The 23,984-nt window shown below is 43.8% G+C and overlaps 1 protein-coding gene across 1 annotated transcript in view; it reads left to right on the top strand.

The window, feature by feature from the left end:
* Positions 1 to 23,984, top strand: part of RPGRIP1L (RPGRIP1 like) — a 130,945-nt gene that overhangs the window by 89,274 nt on the left and 17,687 nt on the right. Inside the window, exon 23 of the mRNA XM_060253574.1 lies at positions 15,032 to 15,215. Within this exon, the coding sequence (XP_060109557.1) occupies positions 15,032 to 15,215 (184 nt within the window). The remainder of the gene's footprint in view (positions 1 to 15,031; positions 15,216 to 23,984) is intronic.

The raw sequence follows: 23,984 nt of genomic DNA, 5'->3' as shown, positions 1-23,984 counted from the left end.
AAAAGTGGGTGTAGGAGAGTCTTTTATTTCTGTCTTTCTCCCCTGCTCAGGCTTGCTAGGAAGCGTAGCAACCGAGCAGAGAGGTGGAGGAGAAAACAACCACTCGAAGGGCACGATCCAGAGCTCTGGCGCAATTGTTTGCCGGGTTCCGTGTGAGCAATGGCTGCCCCGTTCACTTGAATGCTAAATATATAAATAACACGACGCAGCCTACACCAACAAAACCCGAAATGCACCGCAATTATGGCTAACAAAAACAGCTAAAGCAAAAAAGTTACAAAAAATGTTTTGTATATTTTTAAACGCAGATTTTTCGCATATATTATACATCAGCTATTCAGGTTCATCCATATGTTATTCATCAGTTCTTCTTAGTTTACACGCACCATGCAATAATGAAAGCAATAACTCGAATAACAACATTAGTAGCGCGTAAACTAAGAATAATTGACGTGTAAAATATGGATAGAACTGAATATTTATTATTTATTTATTTATTCAGATTTCTATTCCACTCTCCCCACAAGCTGGCCTCAGGACGGATCACAGGCAGTAATTAGGCTGTTCGGTGAATAATGAAAAACATTACATAAAATTTTTTTAAAAAGATTCAATGTGTAATATAAGAAAAATCTACATTTCAAAATATACGAAGTATTTTTGTAACTGTTTTTTTTTTGCTTTAGTAGTTTTGTTAGCCATTCATACTTTACGTTTACGCATGTCTCAATGAATATTATTTTTTTTTTTGTCCATTTTCAACTGTTGGGCAATAATGAAATTGAGTAGGATGGGTGTATCTGCTTAGGGAAGAAACAAAATATTGAGAGGATCTTTTTTTGTTAGTCTGTCCTTGATTTTACGCAAAATTTAGACGTTTATAAATGGCATTTCCTTTTATAATATAATTGTATCGCCTCCTTCTTCCTGTTATTTGGATTCCAATGAAGAAATGCCTAATCAAGGTTTCAGTAGCAGTAGCAGCTGTAGCCATTCACTTGAATGGCATGGCCAAGCCAGCCATGTGCAGACTGGCAGGGAGGGCCTGGAATTCCCTGAAGTTCCTCGATCAAGGGATGAACTGGAGCTATTACATAACAATACCCCTTGACTTCAAGGGGATTGCTTTATATCGATGGACCAGAGTTAACTGTATCCAAGCCTCATTAGTTTTAACGCCCGGATTTTTAAAATGTGCTTTAAATCTGTTTGAAATCATTAAAACCAGAAACCATGTTTATCAGGCCAATGGCCCATCCATTCCAACACACTGTATCACACAGTGGTCAGAAACCCAGGTGCCATTAGGAGGTCCAGCAGCAGGGCCAGATTCCACAAATCCTTCCACGATGACCACCGCCCCCCCCCCACAGCACCAAGAATACAGAGGATCACTTCCCTAGTCATAGTGTTCCCTTTATATTTTGTGGCTAATAGCCACTGATAGACCTCTGCTCCACATGTTCATCCAACCCCCTCTTGAAGGTGTCTGTAGCCACCACCACTTCCTGCAGCAGTGAATTCCACATGTTAATGACTCTTTGGCTTAACTACTTTTGGCTCAGGGAAGGGAGCATATTATAGCCCAATTTGTCAGACCTCAGAAGCTACACCTAGTCAGTGCTTGGATACGAGACCATCAAGGAAGACTGCAGAAAGAGCCAGTGCCATACCACCACTGGTCTTGAAAGCTCCTTACTGGGGTCACCGTAAGTCAGTTGTTACTTTACAGCACTTACTGACCTATCATTAACTCAGTTTCGGTTTAGAAGCAGCTCCCATTCAAGTAGATCCAGACCAGGGGTGTCAAACATGCCGCCCGGGGGCCGGATGAGGCCCCCAGAGGGCTTCTGTCAGGCCACAAGCATGTCTGAACAGCATACTCAGGATTCTTACAGCACAGACTTTGTCTCCGGATTTTGATGCAATAGTTCAGAGCAAGAAGTGTCAGTTATCAAAGACGGTTAAATAAACAAGATGTTGCAAGAGTGCTAATCTTTTAATCGTATTTTAAGGGTTTTTTTTTTAAAGCTTTGTGTTTGTGTCCTTTATAAAGTTTATATCTTCACTACCTGGCGTTACATTTTATGACAAATGTGGCATGGTTCAACAAGGTTTCATTTATGTCACATCCAGCCCTCATGACGAATGAGTTCAACACCCCTGATCCAGACCGCTTCGTTGCATCCAAAGTTTGGGTCTGTCATATTCATGGAAGGATTGCACCTTTTGGGCACAGCAGGGTGCCCTTAAAAAAGAGCCTATTTTAAAAGAGGAAGTTTCTTCCACCTCAAGAGCCCCCATGCAGTAATTCCTGCAATATTCTGGATGTAAGTGTTCCAATGACTAATATATTTAAAAGGATAAGTTAACAGCTGCTTTTTACTTAGTCAAACCACTGGGCCAATCGCTACTGTCTGCACCAACCAAAAGCAGGGTTTCACAGCGTCCGATCGCAACCCCGTGATCTGAGGCTTGCTTTGTTCTTCCCTTTTAACCCGAGACTCTGGAGCTTACATGCGTTTTTTGCTTGCTGAGTTATGGCCCCTCCCCTTCAGCTGCTGCCGCCAGCCCAGCCAATCAACCACCCGCTTGCAATACCAGGAAGTCGGTTCTTATAGCCACCCCATTTGCTTAAGTAGGAATTGATGCTGGCGCAGCTGAAATCAGAATATCTCTATGTAAGACCGCAACCGCACCGGCTTTCAGGAGAAAAAAGACCAAAGTCGAGTCTTTGTTCAGAGTCCAGCTGCTTTCTTTTATCAGCATGATAAATATACACACAGCTATCCAGAACACCATAAACCCAGCTTCCAATTTCATCTGAAGGTTTCTCTCGCTAATTATCCTGCAGACCTGGCCACCACACTCCAAAATTGTTTTAGCTACTCAAGATTTGCGTTGCTTCTTTTTTGTTTGTTTGGGGGAGGAGGTTGGATGTTGGAGCATCCAGGGTTGCTTCTTAGTTAAAAGGAATCTTAAATAGATTTTGTGGGGGTTTTTTCTTTTCTCTTTACCCCTGGTTTTTAGTCTTGCGACATGCTGTTCTTTTTTTTCTTTTCTCCTCTTTTTTCCCCTTCATGTCTGTTATGTATAATTAATCATAGATTGCTTTATTTTGTTTCATTGCATTTACAACATTTATGAGCTTTGCCTTGTCGGTAGGAAAGGCTTGTCCCCTTCTTTTCCCTTTCCAAAGTGGCGTAATTAGTGTTAGCATCTTTTTTAACAGGCTACATAAAGTTTAGCGGCTGGATTAAATCATGTCATTAACATAATGTGCTACACAATTTGCCCCTATCTCTTTTCGTTCCCACTACATCAAAGTGCCAGAGAGCACCGACGTAATTGGCCTTTGCTAGCTTGTCAGGTTGAGTCAAGTTGACGGCTGGTGTTTTTTTTCTTCTTCTTCTTCTTCTCTTTTTTGCTTAAAAAGCTTCCAGGCATGATAATTAATGGAAGTGAAGAGAAAGAGAGAGGAGAAAAATCAGGAAAATGTAAAACTTTGGACAGTTCTTTATGAATATTTCATAACATTTGAATAATCAGAAGTTTAACATTATCAATTTGATGTATAATACATTGATTAAAAGCCTTGTTACAGGGCCTCGAAATAGACATCAGAACGGGAAATTTGCATTTGCTTTGGCGAAGTCTAAAAAAAAAAAAATTAACAATTGTTCTCATCCCGCCACCACTGCACTTGATCACTTTGAGTAATAACATAGCTTTCAATTATCACAATATTTAAAAAAACTCTTGTCGGCTCTCAAGTTCTCTTCAAATGTGCCCACAAGGCAAATCTTAGCAAAACCAATTTATTTCATGGTGGGTCTCATTTTCCTCTAGGTGTGTTTACATCTTTTTTTTGTCTTCGTTATAGATCATCTTTGCGCATTTTCCCCCCCTTGCGCTAATAGCAGTTTAGTGAAAACTGTCATAATCGCTTTCTGTAAATTAAGATCTTAGGGTCTTAATTAATTGAGATGTACAGCATCCTTTGAAGAGTGCAAGCCAGTATTTCCAGGTGGCCCTATTTCTACTGTAGAGCATCGTATTCAGAAACAAACTAGAAAGATACGTAGTTAAAATGTACTAATTGGAGGTCTTGAAAATTTAATCATTTAAAGATATTTTTAAAAGATTTAAAGACAATATGATGAAAGAATGACTTAGTTTTTTAAAAAAAAATTCCTCGTGTATCTTGCAAATCTTCAGGGAAATTCATTTAGTAGTTAAGTGGATACCTATTATGGGTTGGATGCTGCACTTCTGTTTTTTTCTGGCAGTGGCTCCCTCCACTGACTCAAGTAGAATAGCCTTTCGCTTTAGTAGTTATGTCAAGCATCTCTGCTGACGAGAATAGACCCAGAGGATCCTGCTCGATATCTCCTTCTTGGAAGACAGTGAGATGCTGTCTCTCCAAAGAGAGCCCAACAGAGTTCTTGGAAAGATAACAAGAGCTTTTGCCTTTTTTTTTTTTTTTTGCTTTTTTCTGTCATTGCACAAGCTCTATGTGTGTGTGGAGAGAAGATAGCACACAAAAATACATCTGTTAAAAATCAAATACTAAAATAATTCCAAGATAATGTTCTTGGAATAGCACTGAGGAATGTGCTCCTGTTTAGGTTTTCAATGTGTGTCTTCGTGTGTGTGTGTGTGTAATCCACTCGTTCAACTGTTAGAAAGATAGACTCGCAACACCTTAACTGTGTTGCGGCATAAACTTTTTGTGAACTGGATCTCGCCGTCAAATGCAGAAGTGGGTTCCGTCTCCTGAAAGCTTCTACCGCAGTGAATCCATTTGTCTATCACGAGGCCGTTTGTTACTTCATCTACAGTAGACTAGCACAGCTATCTCTCCCCCCTCCGAAATTACAAAAAAAAAATGTAATTCTTTACACAAGATGTTAAGAAGTCCTCAGTTTGTTGACTTAGCCCTGATCTGTTCTGAGTATGGCTACTCTGTAAAGTTTATTTATTTTTTCTTATTTAGGTATTTAATCGATTTTATTCTTGGTTGCCTTTTTTTTTTAAAAAAAAAGCTTTTATATAAGGTACTTTACTAAGAGAAATATAGAACAGTACGATCAATAAAACACATCCAGAAGTAGGCCTGAGAACAAAGCTACGGTCAAGAATGAAATATAACACAGCGCAAAGCAAAGCAAAAAGCAGATTGAAATCAGTACTGTTGAAATGCCTGAAAATGACAACTGAGCACTCAAGAAAACAAAAGGCATCTTTGCTTGGCTCTGGAAAGGAGACACAAAGTGGATCTGTTTTGCAGAGAGTGCCCTTGAATCCAGTCTCATTATCTGAATCCTTCCCAGTGTCTTAAAGTGGTGTGCAATCCCATCCAGAACACCTTGAATGCAGCCTCCGTAGTCAGCCAAACCACCCACAAATGGTTCCCTTGTGTTACCTGGATTCAGTTTATTAGTTTTCATCTATACCACTATTGCTGGAAGGTACCTGTCTGGGATATCCCTTGACTTGTCTGCATCACTTGAAAACAAGAAATAAAATTGGCTGTCATCAACCTAACTAGTTTCATCTCAGATCTCCAGATGTTCTCTCCCAGCAGCTTCAAGTATGAGAGATAAAGCAGAGCCCTGTGGAACCCTGAGACATACGTAAATTCCACATTGTAGAAATGCATAGAATTGTCTTACTTTATTGAAATGACCATCCAAATACTAGAACTCAGTGTCTTCCAATTCCATCCTTCTGCCCCTCCACCCCCCTCCCCCCCCCAAAAAAAATCAGAAGGATCATAAGTTGAAAACCATGGAAAGGTCCAGGTTTGTATTTCTTCTGTCTGTTTCCTAGCAAAGGTCATCCATTTGGGTGGCCAAGGCAGTTTCATTCCTACAACTGAGTAAAAAAAACAGAGCAAAATAGATCTGCATTGTCCAAGAACATCTAAGAAGAAAGTAGGATTTATACCCCACCCTTCACTCGGCGTCTTAGAACAGCTTACAATCTCCATCCCTTCCTTTCCCCACAGCAGACACCCCATGAGGTAGGTAGGCCTGAGAGAGCTCTTTCAAGAACTGCTCTTGGAGAATTGTGACTAACCCAAGGTCACCCAGCTGCTGCATGTGGAGGAGTCAGGAATCAAACTGAGTTCTCCAGATTAGTCTGCCGCTCTTTTGTGGCTGTGTTTGTTGAAAGTTTTATTTTTAATTTTAAAAGCCTTTTTACTTTATAAACCAAGCAGGTATAGTAATAAACACCTATACCTGCAGCAACAATAACTACAAAGCCATATCCCAGTGAAGATACACAAAAATGTATAAAAGTTAATGGCATCTTTAGGAATATTAGAGAGTAAATACATTTACCAGCAAGGAGGTATCCATCAGTTTCCTTTCAGAGAGCATATAGTTTAGGTACAGCCACCATATTTCCACAAAACCTGTTTGGTTCTTCCCCAGGGTTTATACAACTGTTACTCTGAGAAACTATCTTCTCCATAATATAGATATTCACCAGTTTATCAAACCACATCAATTGCGGGCAGATGTTTTGCCTTCCACCAAGAGATGCTGCCGCCATTCTAGCTGCTGCTAGCAAAAATTCTACCAGCCTCAATGTAGTATACCATGGTATACCACGCCCTAACTCTATATTAAATAATAACACCTTTGGACAATGCTGCAATCTATGACCTGTGATCACAAAAATATGACCCCCAACTTGACACCAAAAGGCTTTAATGTAAACACACGACCGCCAATAATGCATGAAGTTACCATGAGTGCAACACAACTTCCAACAACGTGGTTTCTTTAAATGATGAATACGTGCAAGCCTGGCAGGAGTCAGGTACCACCGTGTTACAAGTTTAAAGTATTGGTTGTGTATATTGATCACGTTGCTTTTGCAAATGTAAGAATTCCAAACATTGCCAATGCCGTTCCATGAGATTGCATCCACAATCAGTCTGCCATTGGGCTTGATAAGAAAAGGTCGTCAGTTTCTCCAGCCTCTCTCCAGTACGCCGCTCTTAGCCGCTACACCATACTGACTCTAGAACTCTGTTGTTCAGTCGCACAGTCGAGTCTGACTCTTTGCGACCCCATGGACAAAGTCACACCAGGCCCTCCTGTCTTCCACCATCCTCCGAAGTCTGCTCAAAGGCTCTTGAACACCTTGCCCCAAAATGAAGGATTGGCAACTGGTTTGATAGTTGAATAACTCATTAGCGTGTTTGAGAGGGTTCATAAATAAGGTCCCTCGAAAGCCATAAAGGATGGGATGCTGTCTTAAATCATGCAAACCTTGCAAAAAAAAATTAGAGACATTGCTTATATATGTTTACATATGTCATCAAATAGCAACTGACTTACAGCGACCCCAGTATGGAGCTTTCAAGGCAGGTGAGAAGAAGAGGTGGTTTTCCATTGCCTTCCTCTGAAGAGTTGTCCTTTTGTTGGTTTCCCAGCGAAGTACCAACCCGGAACATAAGAACATAAGAGAAGCCATGTTGGATCAGGCCAATGGCGCATCCAGTCCAACACTCTGTGTCACACAGTGGCCAATATATGTGTGTGTATACACAGAGACATATAAACACACACACACATATATATATCTACATACACATATACATACATACTGTGGCTAATAGCCACTGATGGACCTCTGCTCCATATTTTTATCCAATCCCCTCTTGAAGTTGGCTATGCTTGTAGCCGCCGCCACCTCCTGTGGCAGTGAATTCCACATGTTAATCACCCTTTGGGTGAAGAAGTACTTCCTTTTATCTGGTTTAACCTGACTGCTCAGCAATTTCATTGAATGCCCACAAGTTCTTGTATTGTGAAAAAGGGAGAAAAGGACTTCTTTCTTTACATTCTCCATCCCATGCATAATCTTGTAAACCTCTATCATGTCACCTTGCAGTCGACGTTTCTCCAAGCTAAAGAGCCCCAAGCGTTTTAACCTTTCTTCGTAGGGAAAGTGTTCCAAACCTTTAATCATTCTAGTTGCCTTTTTCTGCATTTTTTCCAATGCTATAATGTCCTTTTTGCGGTGTGGTGACCAGAATTGTACACAGTATTCCAAATGAGACCGCACCATCGATTTATACGGGGGCATTATGATACTGGCTTATTTATTTTCAGTTCCCTTCCTAATAATCCCCAACATGGCATTGCCCTTTTTTATTGCAATTGCACACTGTCTTGACATTTTCCATGAGTTATCAACCACGACCCCAAGATCACTCTCTTGGTCAGTCTCTGCCAGTTCACACCCCATCAACTTGTATTTGTAGCTGGGATTCTTGGCCCCAATGTGCACTTGGCCACATTGAACCTCATCTTCTGTGTTGACACCCACTCACCCAGCCTCTACAGATCCCTTTGGAGTGCCTCACAGTCCTCTCTGGTTCTCACCACCCTGAACAATTTCGTGTCATCTGCAAACTTGGCCACTTCACTGCTTACTCCCAACTCCAGATCATTAATGAAGAAGTTAAAGAGCATGGAACCCAGTACGGAGCCCTGCGGCACCCCACTGCTTACCATCCTCCACTGTGAAGACTGCCTATTTTTACTCACTCTCTGCTTCCTATTATTTAGTCAGTTTTTGATCCACAAGAGAACCTGTCCTTTTACTCCATGATTCTCGAGCTTACTAAGGAGCCTTTGAGGAACTTTATCAAAAGTTTTCTGGAAGTCAAGGTAAACAACATCTATTGGGTCCCCTTTGTCCCCATGTTCGTTCACCCCCTCAAAGAACTGTAACAAGTTAGTGAGTCAAGATCTTCCCTTACAGAAGCCATGCTGAGTATTCCTCAATAACTTGTGTTCATAAATGTGCCTACTCATTCTGTCCTTGATAATGCTTTCTACCAACTTTCCCGGTATTAAAGTCAGACTGACTGGCCTGTAATTTCCCGGATCTCCTCTGGAACCCTTTTTAAAGATGGGGGTGACATTTGCTACCTTCCCGCCCTCAGGAACGGAGGCAGATTTCAATGAAAGATTACATATTTTTGTCAGGAGATCCACAAGTTCAACTTCGAGTTCTTTCAGAACCCTGCTTAGCTTGCAAGATCTGTTGAGATCAGGCTATACTGTACCAATCCGCATCCAGTGATTATTTAGTCCTTTATTATTAAATGGTGTCTTCTGGTTGTTTGTAAATACAGCTTGCCTTAGTTATTACATGTCAGGAAGGGTCTTGCTTTTATGAATGTGAATGGGAGATATCTGAGAACTTAGGCTGAACAGAACAGGGATAGATGAGGCAAGAGAAAGGTGGGACAGTTTAACCTGTAACAGGAAGAAGCAACAAGCTGGAGCCCTTGAGTTGCCTAGTCATAAGAAAGAGATCTGCTTGTGAAGGAATTTTTGTAATTCCTTGCTGGGGTCAGTTCTTGGATGGGAGACCATCAAGGAAGACTCTGCAGAGGAAGGTAATGGCAAACATCTCTGCTTCTCACTTGCCTTGAAAGCCTCTCTCTGGAGTTGCTGTAAGTAGGTTGTGACTTAACTGCACATACATACTTATGGGCCAACTTGGAGCTGATGTGCTGAATGACCACAGCTCAGCCCAGCCAATTAGAATCCTGAAAACTACATTCTGCTAGCTGCCCCCTACGTGAATGGAATGCTGAAAAGAACTGAGTCACTCTTCTTCATTCTTCCACACTTTGGCTGAGGAAGATGCCTTTTCTGCTATCTCATCCTCTCATGCATGTCCACAACACTCCATCAGAGGAACTGTAGGATCATAGAATAGAATCATAGAGTTGGAAGGGACCTCCAGGGTCATCTAGTCCAACCCCCTGCACAATGTAGGAAACTCACTAATACCTCCTCCTAAATTCACAGGATCTGCATTGCTGTCAGATGGCCATCTAGCCTCTATTTAAAAACCTCCAAGGAAGGGGAGCGCCCACCACCTCCCGAGAAAGCCTGTTCCACTGAGGAACTGCCCTAATGGTTCGGAAGTTCTTCCTAATGTTGAGCCGGAAACTCTTTTGATTTAATTTCAACCCATTGGTTCTGGTCCTACCTTCTGGGGCCACAGAAAACAATTCCACACCATCCCACAGTCACGCTGTGCAGTGTCCTTCGGTGATGCAGACTCCCCACCTCAGAAGATTAGCTGCACCAAAGAAAACACGGGAAACAAGCTGGGCTTTTGTCCACATAAACGTGTTTATTGTTAAATGTACATTTTGTGGGAGCAGGCTGCTCCAAAGGGCTGAAATAATGCGCACACATAAAGCCTTCTGAGTGTGCTTCTGACCACAGACATCGGTTTTGTGCTTCTGTACAAAAAGTATCCTTCAGCACTCCATAGGGGGAACTATCCTGGCACGCACCAACCACAGTTTCTTTGGATCCCAGCCAAACTTCTCTTACACATCCTTTTCTGGCTCTAGCCCTTACACCCCACGAAATCTGTTTGTTCGTTTGCCTTGCCCACAGCTATCCCACAAGCCCCTTCTTTGCTTTAACGTAAAGCAAATATGGCTGCACTCATATGTCCATTTGTTCTGTCAAACATCAGGAAGGCCTCTCTATGTCTATGCCTTACATTTGGACCTCATTTGTAAGCCGTCGTCTTAGGCTCGACCTGGTTCTTGACAGCACAATCGAATATTTGGAGGGAAATGACTCCAAATATCACTTAAAAATACTTCTAATATGTCTGTACAATGGAAGGAGAAAGAAGTTGTTTCTGAGGTAAAATTAGACAATAGAGGCCATTTCATTTTTTATGCATGTGAATGTAGAGCGCTTGAGGTTATTAGTTGAAACTGAGTAACCTTTCAAGGCTTTCATCTCTTTCTTTTTCAAATTTGAATATGAAAAGCATATTCAAGTCAAAGACCATCACTTTAATGACATTTGGCAGTCATTTGATTTATTAGGTTTTTAGAAAAAAAATTCCTTTAAATATTTCATCATGCTATGCTAATCCTAGTAATATCGCCAGCTGAAGCCGTGTACCTGTATTAGCGGAGACAGAATGGTGTGGAATTTTCTCTGTCGTCCTAGTAAAATTTCCATGAATCTACTGAATAATAAAACAACCTTATTGAAATATTCAGATTTGGGTTTTTAGTTAAAGTGTCTTAGGATACATAATAAAAGAAAATGTCTTTTGAAAGGAAGGGGGGGTAAAATTACTTCATCAAATATTGAAGGGGGGTTGACAGGAATGAATATTGTTCTTATGAAGGATATATGTGAGCACACACACACGTGTGTGTGTGTGTACAATGAGATATTCAAGCTTTTCAATTGATTAATTATAGAATATACTTTGAAAACATATCAACAATTGTCGTGTCGCTTGGGTATTGTGTTGATTTAGTTTAAACAGCCAAGCCGATCTCCCTTTTTAGTACGGCAACGCCAAGTCTTCCCTTTTTTGTTGTTTTAATTCCATAATTATTACAGCAAGGTTGCTGATTTGAATTTACAACCAGATGCTTTCAAATTCCATGCGGTTGAAATAGTCTTTAATGTAGAGGGGGAAACCATAAAGAGAAAAGTTAAGAAGAACTTGACAGTTGAGATCTACAAGGTGCTTGGTTTGCTCTTTGAAGAGTGTTCTTCTGTGTAGTCTAATTTTGAAATCACAGTGGTTACGCGTCCTTTGAAACCACTGACTTATTCAGGGGAGTGTTTGTGCTCTACCCTGTTAATATTTGACATGAAAACCCTTCCAAGCACAGTATAGCACATTTCAGACTTTAAAACACACATATGCATAAGTATGACTCCGCTCATATGTCCATTTTTTGACTTGGGAAACGTCACCTCAGAGTGACTTTTCCCTGTAGTCTTACAGGCAGTCTTGTAAATGTATGTACACAGGGCCGGCCCTGCCACTATGCGAACTAGGCAATTGCCTAGGCCACTGGCCTTCTGGGGGTACCAGACTGGGTTCCCTCCATGCGACTACGTGATTTATCAGTGGGGGGGGGGGGGCGTCAGAAGTTAGCCTTGCCTAGGGTGCCAGACTGTCCAGGGCCAGCCCTATATGTACGTATAGTTAACTGGGTGTTTACTGCCTTGTGGAAAGACGAAGTTCTCAAAACCACTTCACACTTTACATAGCGCTGGAAGCAGGCCTTGAATTCAGCAGGAGCTCACGGGAGCTCAGCTCCTGAACCTTTCTGAGGGTTCCCCCTCCTCACTACCTACCTACCTTGTCCATTGAATAGGAGGCGCAGCTGCATAACAATCCCTGGATGAGCTCCACCACCTATCTTTCTACAAAATGATCCCTGACTGGAATTATCCTGGTATTTGAGCTTTGGGATGTATGGTGGACTCTCCAAGAAGCCATTCTTGGTTGCAAGCAGGGCTTTTTTTTGAGCAGGGATGCACAGAAACGCAGTTCCGGCTGGCTTGGCATCGGGGGGTGTGGCCTAATATGCAAAGAGAGCCAGTTTGGTGTAGTGGTGAAGTGTGCGAACTCTTATCTGGGAGAACCGGGTTTGATTCCCCACTCCTCCACTTGCACCTGCTGGAATGGCCTTGGGTCAGCCACAACTCTGGCAGAGGTTGTCCTTGAAAGGGCAGCTGCTGTGAGAGCCCTCTCAGCCCCACCCACCTCACAGGGTGTCTGTTGTGGTGGGAGAAGATATAGGAGATTGTAAGCTGCTCTGAGTCTCTGATTCAGAGAGAAGGGCGGGGTATAAATCTGCAATTCTTCTTTTTCAAATTAGTTTCTGCGGAGCTTTTTCTACAAAAAAGCCCTGTGTAAAACAATGGTGATGTCAGGGGGTGTGGTCTAATATTCAAATGAGTTCCTGCTGTGCTTTTTCTACACCCCCCCCCCCCCCTGGTTGCAGGTACATGCTGTCATTAGAGACACATTCTCCCCTTCTTGCAGTCCACAAGGTGACTATCGGAGATGAAAGCTACATCGCAGTGCATTCCTGACATAAAACTAGTGGTTTATATCCTAGTTTTGTCCCCTTCAGAAATCAGCAGTACGTGTATTTGAACTGAAGACAGGAGATGAGATCTGTTTAAAAACAGTTGTACAACTCTCAAAGGACTCAAGATTGAACCAAAATAGATTTCTTAATTTTTTTGTGAGGGAGGTGTCATTTGTTGGAGTCAGAAGTGATGATGTTAGGTAGCAAAATATGTGTGTGTTTATATCTGTGTGTGTCTAAGTGTGTAAAATTCCCTTCTTTAAGAACAAATGGACAGTGTGATACATAATTAACAGGAAAAAGGTAAAGGTAGTCCCCTGTTCAAGCACCAGTCGTTTCCGACTCTGGGGTGATGTTGCTTTCACAACATTTCCACGGCAGACTTTTTACGGAGTGGTTTGCCATTGCCTTCCCCAGTCATCTAGACTTTCCCCCCAGCTAGCTGGGTACTCATTTGATCGACCTTGGAAGGAAGGATGGATGGCTGAGTCAACCTGGAGCCGGTTACCTGAACAAGGTTCACAACTCAGGTTGTGAGCAGAGAGTTCAGACTGCGGTACTGCAGCTTTACCATTCTGCACCACGGGGCTCTTGATAATTAACAAAACTGCCTTGTAAAAGAGCAATATTGGACACACGCAGGTGCTTTATACTGAATCATACCTGGGTCCATCAAGGTCAGTATTGTCTGCTCAGACTGGCAGCAACTCTCCGGGGTTTTAGACAGAGGTCTTTCACATCACCCAGCACCTGAACTGAGGATTCCGGGGATCGAACCTGGTCCCTTCTGCTTGCCGAGCAGATGTTCCACCACTGAGCCACAGTCCTCCCGAATTCACACCTGCCTGCAGGGGTCGTTTTGTAGAAAAATAGATGGTGGAGCTCATTAGCATAACTCATTAGCATATGCCACCCCCTCCCCCAGCCAAAAGCAACACGATGCAAAAAAGGAGAGCCCCGGGCGAGCGAGGCCTGCTTGGACTGGCTTGAGATCCAGCCAGCCCAAGCAGGCCTCGGTCACCTGGGAGTCTCCTTGGCCGTCCCCCCCACACCCACAGTCAAAAGGCCAGCAAGCCACCTGCAACCCAAAATCACATAATAATGGAGAAAGGGTGGCACGGGCTTCTCCAGAGGTTAATGAGGGCAGTTGGGGGCGTGACAAAGCTCCTGGTGGCTGGCTGGCTGCCCACTCTCTTAATCCAGGGATTGTTATGCAGCTGCACCTACTATTCAATGGACAAGGTTGGTGGGGTGGAAGACGGGGAACCCTCAGAAAGGTCCTGCTGAATTCATGGCCTGCCTGCCTGACTACAGTAGAACTGTAGGTATTTCTAGTTGAAATGATCTCAGCGGGACTGGGAATGTTCCCCACCACCACCATCACCATCCCAGCGCAAAATGTAAACCAATAATAATAATAATAATAAGATATTGGATTTATATCCCGCCCTCCACTCCAAAGAGTCTCAGAGCGGCTCACAATCTCCTTTACCTTCCTCCCCCACAACAGACACCCTGTGAGGTAGATGAAGATATTGGATTTATATCCCGCCCTCCACTCCAAAGAGTCTCAGAGCGGCTCACAATCTCCTTTACCTTCCTCCCCCACAACAGGCACCCTGTGAGGTAGATGAAGATATTGGATTTATATCCCGCCCTCCACTCTGAAGAGTCTCAGAGCGGCTCACAATCTCCTTTACCTTCCTCCCCCACAACAGTCACCCTGTGAGGTGGGTAGGGCTGGAGAGGGCTCTCACAGCAGCTGCCCTTTCAAGGACAACCTCTGCCAGAGCTATGGCTGACCCAAGGCCATTCCAGCAGCTGCAAGTGGAGGAGTGGGGAATCAAACCCGGTTCTCCCAGATAAGAGTCCGCACACTTAACCACTACACCAAACTGGCTCTCCAATAACATATTGCGGTGTCCACGGTAACTACAAACCCCAGGATATCCTCACTCAACCCAAACCTATCAATCACATTTTATCATCAGACTCTCCTCATTGATTTGCATGCTTGTTTGTGACCCTTTGGCATTACAAGAAGTACATTCTGTGATTGTGTTTGGGGGGTTTTGTTCCTCATTTTTTTTTTTTGGTTTGTTTCAATAGACTGCTGAAAAAATCCGGATTGAAATCATATCCCTCCGTCTCACAGAATCCCCGATCACAGCAGATAGCACGATACAGCGGCTCTTTGTGGAGTGCAAGTTCTCCAGTTTCCCAGCCGATGAAACACCGGTGTCGCTTCCAAAACCCAGAAGCGGGCAGTGGATCTCCTTCAATTACAGCAACGGTATGCGGCCATCAATTGCCCCTTTTGTGATGTTCCCCCCGTTGCCATGTAGGTGTCATCTTCTCAAAGCTAGAAATACCCGATAAGCATTTTGCAAGCTTGTATTCCAAAAATAGCGAGAATAAAGAGCAAAGTAAGTGGGGAGTTGGTGCCAGTGCTTTGGGAACGAGTAGCTGGAGGATAGGTGGGCAGACAAGCCTGTTGATAAGCAAGTTGGGTCTGTACCTAAGAGAAATATTTGGATGGAGGAGCCAGGCGAGAATTAAGCAGTCCTATCTGGCTATATTGGGACCCTTTTGGATCCTTTCTGTCATTCAGTGTCAAGGTAGGCGGTGACACCCACGTGAAGTTGCCTCATATTAAATCAAACCATTGGTCTACCAAGGTCAAAGTTTGCCTACTCTGACTGATAGCAGTTCTCCAGCATCTCAGGCAGAGGTCTTTCACATCACCTTAAGAATATAATAAGAACATAAGAGAAGCCCTGTTGGATCAGGCCAATGGCCCATCCAGTCCAACACTCAGAGAAGCCCTGTTGGATCAGGCCAATGGCCCATCCAGTCCAACACTCTGTGTCACATAAGAACATAAGAGAAGCCATGTTGGATCAGGCCAATGGCCCATCCAGTCCAACACTCTGTGTCACATAAGAACATAAGAGAAGCCCTGTTGGATCAGGCCAATGGCCCATCCAGTCCAACGCTCTGTGTCACATAAGAACATAAGAGAAGCCATGTTGGATCAGACCAATGGCCCATCCAGTCCAACACTCTGTGTCACACAGTGGCCAAAAAACCAGACGCCATCAGGAGGTCCATCAATGGGGCCAGGACACTAGAAGCCCTCTCACTGTTGACCCCCCGCCAAGCACCAAGAATACAGAGCATCACTGCCCCAGACAGAGTTCAGTCAATACCATGTGGCTAATAGCCACTGATGGACCTCTGCTCCATATGATGATCCGATCCAATCTTGAAGCTGTCTGTGCTTGTAGCTGCCATCACCTCCTGTGGCAGCGAATTCCATGTGTCAATCACCGTTCGGATGAAGAAGTACCCTTCTGCCTGATCCTTTTAACTGGAGATGTCAGGGATTGGAATTTGGGACCTTCTGCATGCCAAGCAGATGCTTTGCTGTTGCGTCACTTGATTCCCGCTAGACTCCTAGCCACCTGCAGTGGCGATGGAGGTACAGTTGAGATCAGGCCAGCAGTGTTGTATGCCTTCAAGGTGTCATAGAGAATCGGATGCCCCATTTGAAGACCCTGAGACACCTGACACTAGGGGTGTCAAACGTGCAGCCCAAGGGCCGAATCAGGCCCCTAGAGGGTTCCTATCAGGACCCCGAGCAACTGGCTGTCATCTTTTTCCTTTTCCCTCCAGCTGCCTTACACAGTTGGTTAGAGCAAGGGAAGGCAGTATGCAGCCACCGCTCTGTGTTATATGTTGTCAAAGGCTTTATGTGTTCTTTTGTGTGTTCTTCTTCCCTCGGCTATTACCATGTAAGCCGCGGGGGCACGTGACAGTAATGAAGATTCTGGTTTCATATCTAGTCCTCCATTGTTCCAGGATTAGGTTTGAAAATTAAATGGCGAAAACGGTCAAATGTGGTTTTTAAGCCCCCCACCCACCCCCCCGGCCCGAGTTTTGAATCCCTGCATCAAAATCTGTGTGTGTTTTTTAAAAGCATTGAGAGAGCAATCTAAGCTGGTCTACTCAGGCGTAAGTCCCGTTTTATTCAATAAGGCTTACTCCTAGAATTGCAACCTATATTGCCTAATAAGAAATTTATAAGGATAAACATGAGACGTACATCAGTAGGCATGTGAACCTCTTGCTACGTTCACAGGAACCACTTTCAGCAGTCGTGAAAATTGTGACTGAGAGTGTTCCCAACACGGAAGGAAAATAGATTGGCAAGGGAGCGATTTTAAAGAAATCGACTTTGAGAATCTGCGTTTGTTGTCTGATTTTCAGTATTTGTTTATTAATTGTTGTACCCGCCATTCCTGTTCAAAGAACTCTTCCAGATATGCTTAACCATCAAAGGGTTATTTATTTGTTTACATTAAACTTATATCCCACCTTCTCCGCGAACGGACTCGAGGCGGCTAACAACAACCATGAAGAAGAAGGGGCGGCATTTGTTTCCCACTTTTCACTATCGATAGGCATATCTAAGCAAGTTACAATCACCTTCCCCCTCCTCTCCCCGCAACAAGGTAGGCGGGGCCAAGACAACGTGACTGCCCCAGGGTCACCCAGCAGGACTGGCCCAGGGTCACCCAGCAGGTAGGAGACAGGGAATCGAACCCAGTTGCCTGTCTCCTACCCACAAAACCTGCTAGGTGACCCCAGGCCAGTCACGTTCTCTCAGCCCCACCTATCGGTTCGTCGGGTAGCACCCCCCAAGTCGCCCATATAGCATTTAGTTGCAGAATAAGAAGTCTGAAAGAATAAGCATAACAGATCCATTGGTACAAAGCAGGAATCAAGTGCCACCTTTAAGACCTACCAATTTTTATTCAGAACGTTCGCTTTCGCGCGCTCTCTAAAGCACGCTTCATCAGACGAGGGGAATCAGGTATTGTGAGCTGAAATACAAGCAGTCTGGCAAACGAACTAGCCACGTGGTCACATAAAACAGTGTGGCTAGGCCATTGGGTCTGGATAGCCATAAAAGGTAACAAAATTCTCTGCCCAAGGCTGTTTCTGCAAATCTAGTTGAATCGCAAGAGAACATGTATATCCAACTTGTAGTCCACCCAATCGACTTATCAACATCGGTCTATACATATAAAACCTCATTCTAGTCTGCCATTAGAAAACAAGAATACATAAAATGGAAATGTTCCATTGGTAGGCAGCGGAGGTTCTGCTACGTCCAAGAGGATTTTCTCAGCCCGAGAACTAACGAATGCAGTTGGGGTGGGGGAGGGAATAATCCAAGAAGGGTTGGTTTCTCAGCCATTTTTCCATTCTGAGGTGCTTGAGAAGGGATCAGAGCTTGGCGGACGGTGATTCCAAATAGGTTTTTTTTTTTTTACATGCAACTTGTAGAGCATCGCATGGAAACAGATGATGCTGTTCTCCGTGCCAGACACAATAAATTTTGATGGCGACAGTCGCGCGGAGAAAACATCTGTGGATTCCTTGTCCCCCCGGGATTGCACAAGCGCCAACATTCAAACATCCTTCATAAGATACTGTGTCATTAAACGTGCATGTTTCACTGTGGTATTCTGTGTCTTTGGAACACAGGATACCACTTCAAGCAAAAAAATAATAATAATATTTTGCCCATCAAGAACTCATCCAGCTGTTGATGCCAGTAACATTAATGTTTATTTGAATGCATTTTATCCGTTCTGCAGGTTTTCAGAGTCATAACGCTGCAAGTGGGAGGGAATGTATTATGACGGTATTCGTTTTCCTGCCTTTATAGTAGACACATTATAAAATCATTGCCTTAGTTCATACTTGAAAGATGAATGTGTCTTCTCAGCTTCACTAAACCTTTTATTCCCCCAAAATAAAATCAGTCCCTCATTTTATTACTCAGTTCTAGCAGTTAAAATATTATTTGGACTTAGGTTGTATGATTCTTTTTCATAGTATGTGAGTCCCGTTTTGTTTTATCACTCCACGGCAAACGAAACATATGCAGGCAATTTAAAACGAGAGAATCTCGCCCAGGCAAGCCCGATCTCGGAAGCTAAGCAGGGAGGCATTCTTGCAATACCAGCAGTCGGGAGATGGGAACAGGCTTTATTCAGCCACCTCTCTGAATATCCACCATGCCTCCAGCAGGGGTCAGTCACCAGAGGTCACCATGACTTCCAGGTGTGTGTGTGTGTGTGTGGATAGAATCATAGAGTTGAAAGGGACCTCCAGGGTCATCTAATCCAACCCCCTGCACAATGCAGGAAACCCACAAATATCTCCCCCTAAATTCACAGGCGGGAGCCTCGTGGCGCAGAGTGGTAAAGCTGCAGTACTGCAGTCTGAGCTCTCTGCTCACAACCTGAGTTCGATCCCAGCGGAAGCTGGGTTCAGGTAGCCGGCTCAAGGTTGACTCAGCCTTTCATCCTTCGGAGGTCGGTCAAATGAGTACCCAGCTTGCGGGGGGAGGGGAGTGTAGATGACTGGGGAAGGCCATGGCAAACCACCCCGTAAAAAAGTCTGCCGTGAAAACATCGTGACGCAACGTCATCCCAGAGTCAGAAACGACCGGTGCTTGCACAGGGGACTACCTTTACCTTAAATTCACAGGATCTTCATTGCTGTGTAAGATGGCCATCTAGTCTCTGTTTAAAAACCTCCAAGGAAGGAGAGCCCACCACCTCCCGAGGAAGCCTGTTCCACTGAGGAACCGCTCTAAACGGTCAGGAAGTTCTTCCTAATGTTGAGCCAGAAACTCTTTTGCTTTAATTTCAACCCATTGGAGATGTGCATGCACATAAAAGAAGAAGAAGAAGATATTGGATTTATATCCCGCCCTCCACTCCGAAGAGTCTCAGAGCGGCTCACAATCTCCTTTCCTTTCCTCCCCCACAACAGACACCCTATGAGGTAGATGAAGATATTGGTTTTATATCCCGCCCTCCACTCCGAAGAGTCTCAGAGCGGCTCACAATCTCCTTTACCTTCCTCCCCCACAACAGTCACCCTGTGAGGTGGGTGGGGCTGGAGAGGGCTCTCACAGCAGCTGCCCTTTCAAGGACAACCTCTGCCAGAGCTATGGCTGACCCAAGGCCATTCCAGCAGGTGCAAGTGGAGGAGCGGGGAATCAAACCCGGTTCTCCCAGATAAGAGTCCGCACACCTAACCACTACACCAAAAGAACAGAAATACCCCCCCCCCAAATGTGGAAATACCCATACTGCATCTGGTCCCAGGTATAGAAGTCTTGCCTCTTCTGGGCGCCCTGAGTTGTATATCTGACCTCTGCTGTAGATCTTTGAGACCAAGTTACCTTGGTCGTGACTTGCTATGTATCCTGCAGAACAGCTCCTGTTAGCTACCACGTGTGGAAATGGGCGGAAAAAATTGTGCCTACAGAACAGAAGCGGAGCAGGAACGAGCAATGCAAGGAGGTAGGGCCGGGGCATGCAGAAGGTCTCCATTTCAGTCCTTCAGTTATAAGGATAATGCAGAAGGTGATGCAAAAGACCTCCACCTGAAGACGTTGGAGAGCTCCTGCTAGTCTGAATATACAAGACTGACTTTGATGGATCAGTGATGTGGTTCAGTGTAAGGCAGTTCCATGTATATTCAAGTCAAATGTGACGTACCAACTCAAACCACATGAACTAGGAGAGCCAGTTTGGTGTAGTAGTTAAGTGTGCGGACTCTTATCTGGGAGAACCGGGTTTGATTCCCCACTCCTCCACTTGCACCTGCTGTTATGGCCTTGGGTAAGCCATAGCTCTGGCAGAGGTTGTCCTCAAAAGGGCAGCTGCTATGAGAGCCCTCTCCAGCCCCACCCACCTCACAGGGTGTCTGTTGTGGGGGAGGAAGGTAAAGGAGATTGTGAGCCGCTCTGAGACTCTTCGGAGAGGAGGGCGGGATATAAATCCAATAGCTTCTTCTTCTTCACCCACAGGCCTAAATCCAGAGAAGTCAGTGTATGTGTGAACATCTGTGTATTGTTGAATTTCTCTTTCAGCGGTTCCCTTAAACCTCATGGAAGGGAAAAGGAAAGGAACAGTCCCCTGTGCAAGCACCAGTCGTTTCCGACTCTGGGGTGACGTTGCTTTCACAACGTTTTCACGGCAGACTTTTTACGGGTGGTTTGCCATTGCCTTCCTCAGTCATCTACACTTTCCCCCCAGCAAGCTGGGCACTCATTTTACCAACCTCGGAAGGTTGGAGGGTTGAGTCAACCTCAAACCGGCTACCTGAAAACCCAGCTTCCACCGGGGATCGAACACAGGTCGTGAGCAGAGCTTAGGACTGCAGTACTGCAGCTTTAACACGGGGCTCTTCAAGGAAGGGAGCCTTAAAAAGTATACAGAGCAGGGGTGTCAGACTCATTTGTTATGAGGGCCGGATCTGATATAAATAAGACCTTGCTGGGCCGGGCCATGCGTGTCATGAAATGTAATGCCAGGTAGCAGACACAAACACAATTAAAGACTATTTTTAAAACTTAAAATTAAAACATGCTTAAAACATTAGCACTCTTGCAATATTCTGTTTATTTAGCAGTCTCTGATAACTGACACCTCTTGTTCTGAATTATAGCATCAAAAACTGGAGACAATATCTGTGTTGTAACAATCTTGAGTATGCTGTTCAGGATTGTATCCGTAAGCTGCAAACATACATTTGATTTGCTCACAAGCCTGATAGGACCCCTCTGGGGGCCTGATCTGGCCCCCAGGCTGCATGTTTGACACCCCTGACTAGAAAGGGGAGCAGAGAGCCTTTTGAATAGTCATTGGACTGCCAACAAAAGTATTCCCCAGTCATAGCCTATAAAACAAGCCCTATGTCCCAGAATAATAGTAAACAAATATATATTCATTTAAAATAAAAAAAGAGAAACAATCTGTGGTTTGGAACTACAAATAATGTGGTTTGCGTGAAGCTAAGACTAAGAATTGAGACTTTAGTAAAACTCACATTCATTCAAGTTGTGTTGATTATCTCTAGGTTACTGACTTTTTCCCCTCTGTAATGACGCAATTTCCTTATAGTTTGGGTATGAAAGTTTCCATATTTGCTGGCTTACTTTCTTCCAGAGACATAGCAAAGGGCAGAAGACACTGAATGTGGTTCTCTGAAATCTAATATCTCTTAATTGATTAGAAATCTTGAATTTACAAATACAATTATTGTATTAACAGCCTAGTGTGCCATCTTGTTATCATGTTAAACTCTGGCTGGGAACAAAGGCTCCGTTTAGAGTTCTCACTTAATCGCTGTTATAACTAGGGATACATTGTCATCTCTCTCAAGAAATATTTATGCCATAATTGCCACGAAGTTATAACTGAAATCTCATCTTCAACATGGCTGCTTTGTTCTTCCTAGAGTTTTACTTTAAATTACTGGCCATCTAATTTTTTCCCCCTGAGTTCCAGCTTTGCTTGTAAGGCAATAGCATTTCAGGGGGGAAAGAAGTCCTAATGAATTTGCTGTTTGATAATGTCAGCGAGAGAGCCAATAATCTAATAGTAATGAAGTGTGTGTTTACTATAGCTTTATTCCATTTCTTATTCATGCCTAATTAGATTTGGCTATGTAGAAATATTTGGGGTTAATTGAATATTTTCTTTAATAAAACTGAGATTTACGTGATGGGGGAAGGAAGTGTACTTTGAGCTTAGAGGGAAACTAGTGGTCCCCTGGATTTTGTATGGGGAAAAAACTCATGATAAATCCAGATGTAATTTGAGAAATCATTATTTCTCAGTAAATAATACCCTTTTTATTGAGTTTTCTTATTATATTTATATCTTAGCACCACAGTGGGCTTTTAAAAAAAATTGCTTTACATCTGAGCTGAGACAAAGTGATCTTTTGGCGTTCTAGGTTAATAAGCAACATTTCTTGTAGTAATTTAGCATTTTCAATCCCCTCGAAAGCATATGTGTGTGTGTTTCAATCAATGGAAAAAGACAAGATAGCGTTACACTTAATGAATTAAAACTTATTATATCATAATGGAGCCAGATCTCCTTTTGATTATTTTTTTAAACTTAGCTGCACCATCCATAAAACCCCAGCTAAGCCTCATGTAATCATAAACCCCTTTAGGTAATGGTGCCACTAGGTCACTTTACAATATGGGTTCATATGAACATATGAAGCTGCCTCCTACTGAATCAGACCCTCGGTCCATCAAAGTCAGTATTGTCTACTCAGACTGGCAGCGGCTCTCCAGGGTCTCAAGCGGAGGTTTTCCACACCTACTTGTTTGGACCCTTTTTAGTTGGAGATGCCGGGGATTGAACCTGGGACCTTCTGCTTACCAAGCAGATGCTCTAGCACTGAGCCACCATCCCTCCCCAATAGCTTTATGAGCCTCCCCTTTAGATGGCAGTGCTTACTTCAGTTGCAAAACTACAGCCTACTTTTGCCCACCCCCGCTGAACCCTTGTGACAGGTCCCTGGAATTTTTGCCCCAAGTTCAGCGTGAATGACAAATCAGAGGTGCGCAGCAGAAAGGCGGAGTTAGTGGAAATGGCACTTCCCCTTCCATTATCGGAAAATTTAGCCTCGATCCAACCCCACTGGCTCCTCCTCTTCTCATCACATGACTGTGATGTCATGTGCGTCCCTGGCACATGCAAACAGCCCCAGTTGTTTCCACGCCGTCACTGGGGCTAAACGTGGGTCCCAGATCAGGAAGCATTGAAGACCTCTGCTACCGAGTTAAAAAGAAATTAATAAGTTTGTCAGACATAGGGCCGGGGGAGGTAGGCAGGCATGCCAACATCTGTTTGAATGAAGCCATAATTTTGATTTTAGGGAGCAAACAGGAGAGATGCCAGCAAAGCAACCCTATACTTTCTGTAACTTAGAACAGATAGTTACACTGTGAGGGTCGACTCTTAATTTCACCTTGACAAAATGATTTTTTTTCCCCCCTGGACAAGGCCACCATAATTGAAATAACAATGATTAAGTTCAGTTGATAGGCACTGATAACAAGGAAAAAGCATTTATATTTCATAGGGGCAGTGAGAATATTGCCAGGAAAATGCTGAGAAGGCAGGAAAAGGGGCCTAGAAATAAGATTAATGATAGCAGGCTGAAAGAA

This window comes from Heteronotia binoei, chromosome 14 (genome assembly GCF_032191835.1).
Source record: "Heteronotia binoei isolate CCM8104 ecotype False Entrance Well chromosome 14, APGP_CSIRO_Hbin_v1, whole genome shotgun sequence".
NCBI classification, from domain to species: Eukaryota; Metazoa; Chordata; class Lepidosauria; order Squamata; family Gekkonidae; genus Heteronotia; species Heteronotia binoei.
This window is presented reverse-complemented; position numbering and strand designations above follow the sequence as displayed.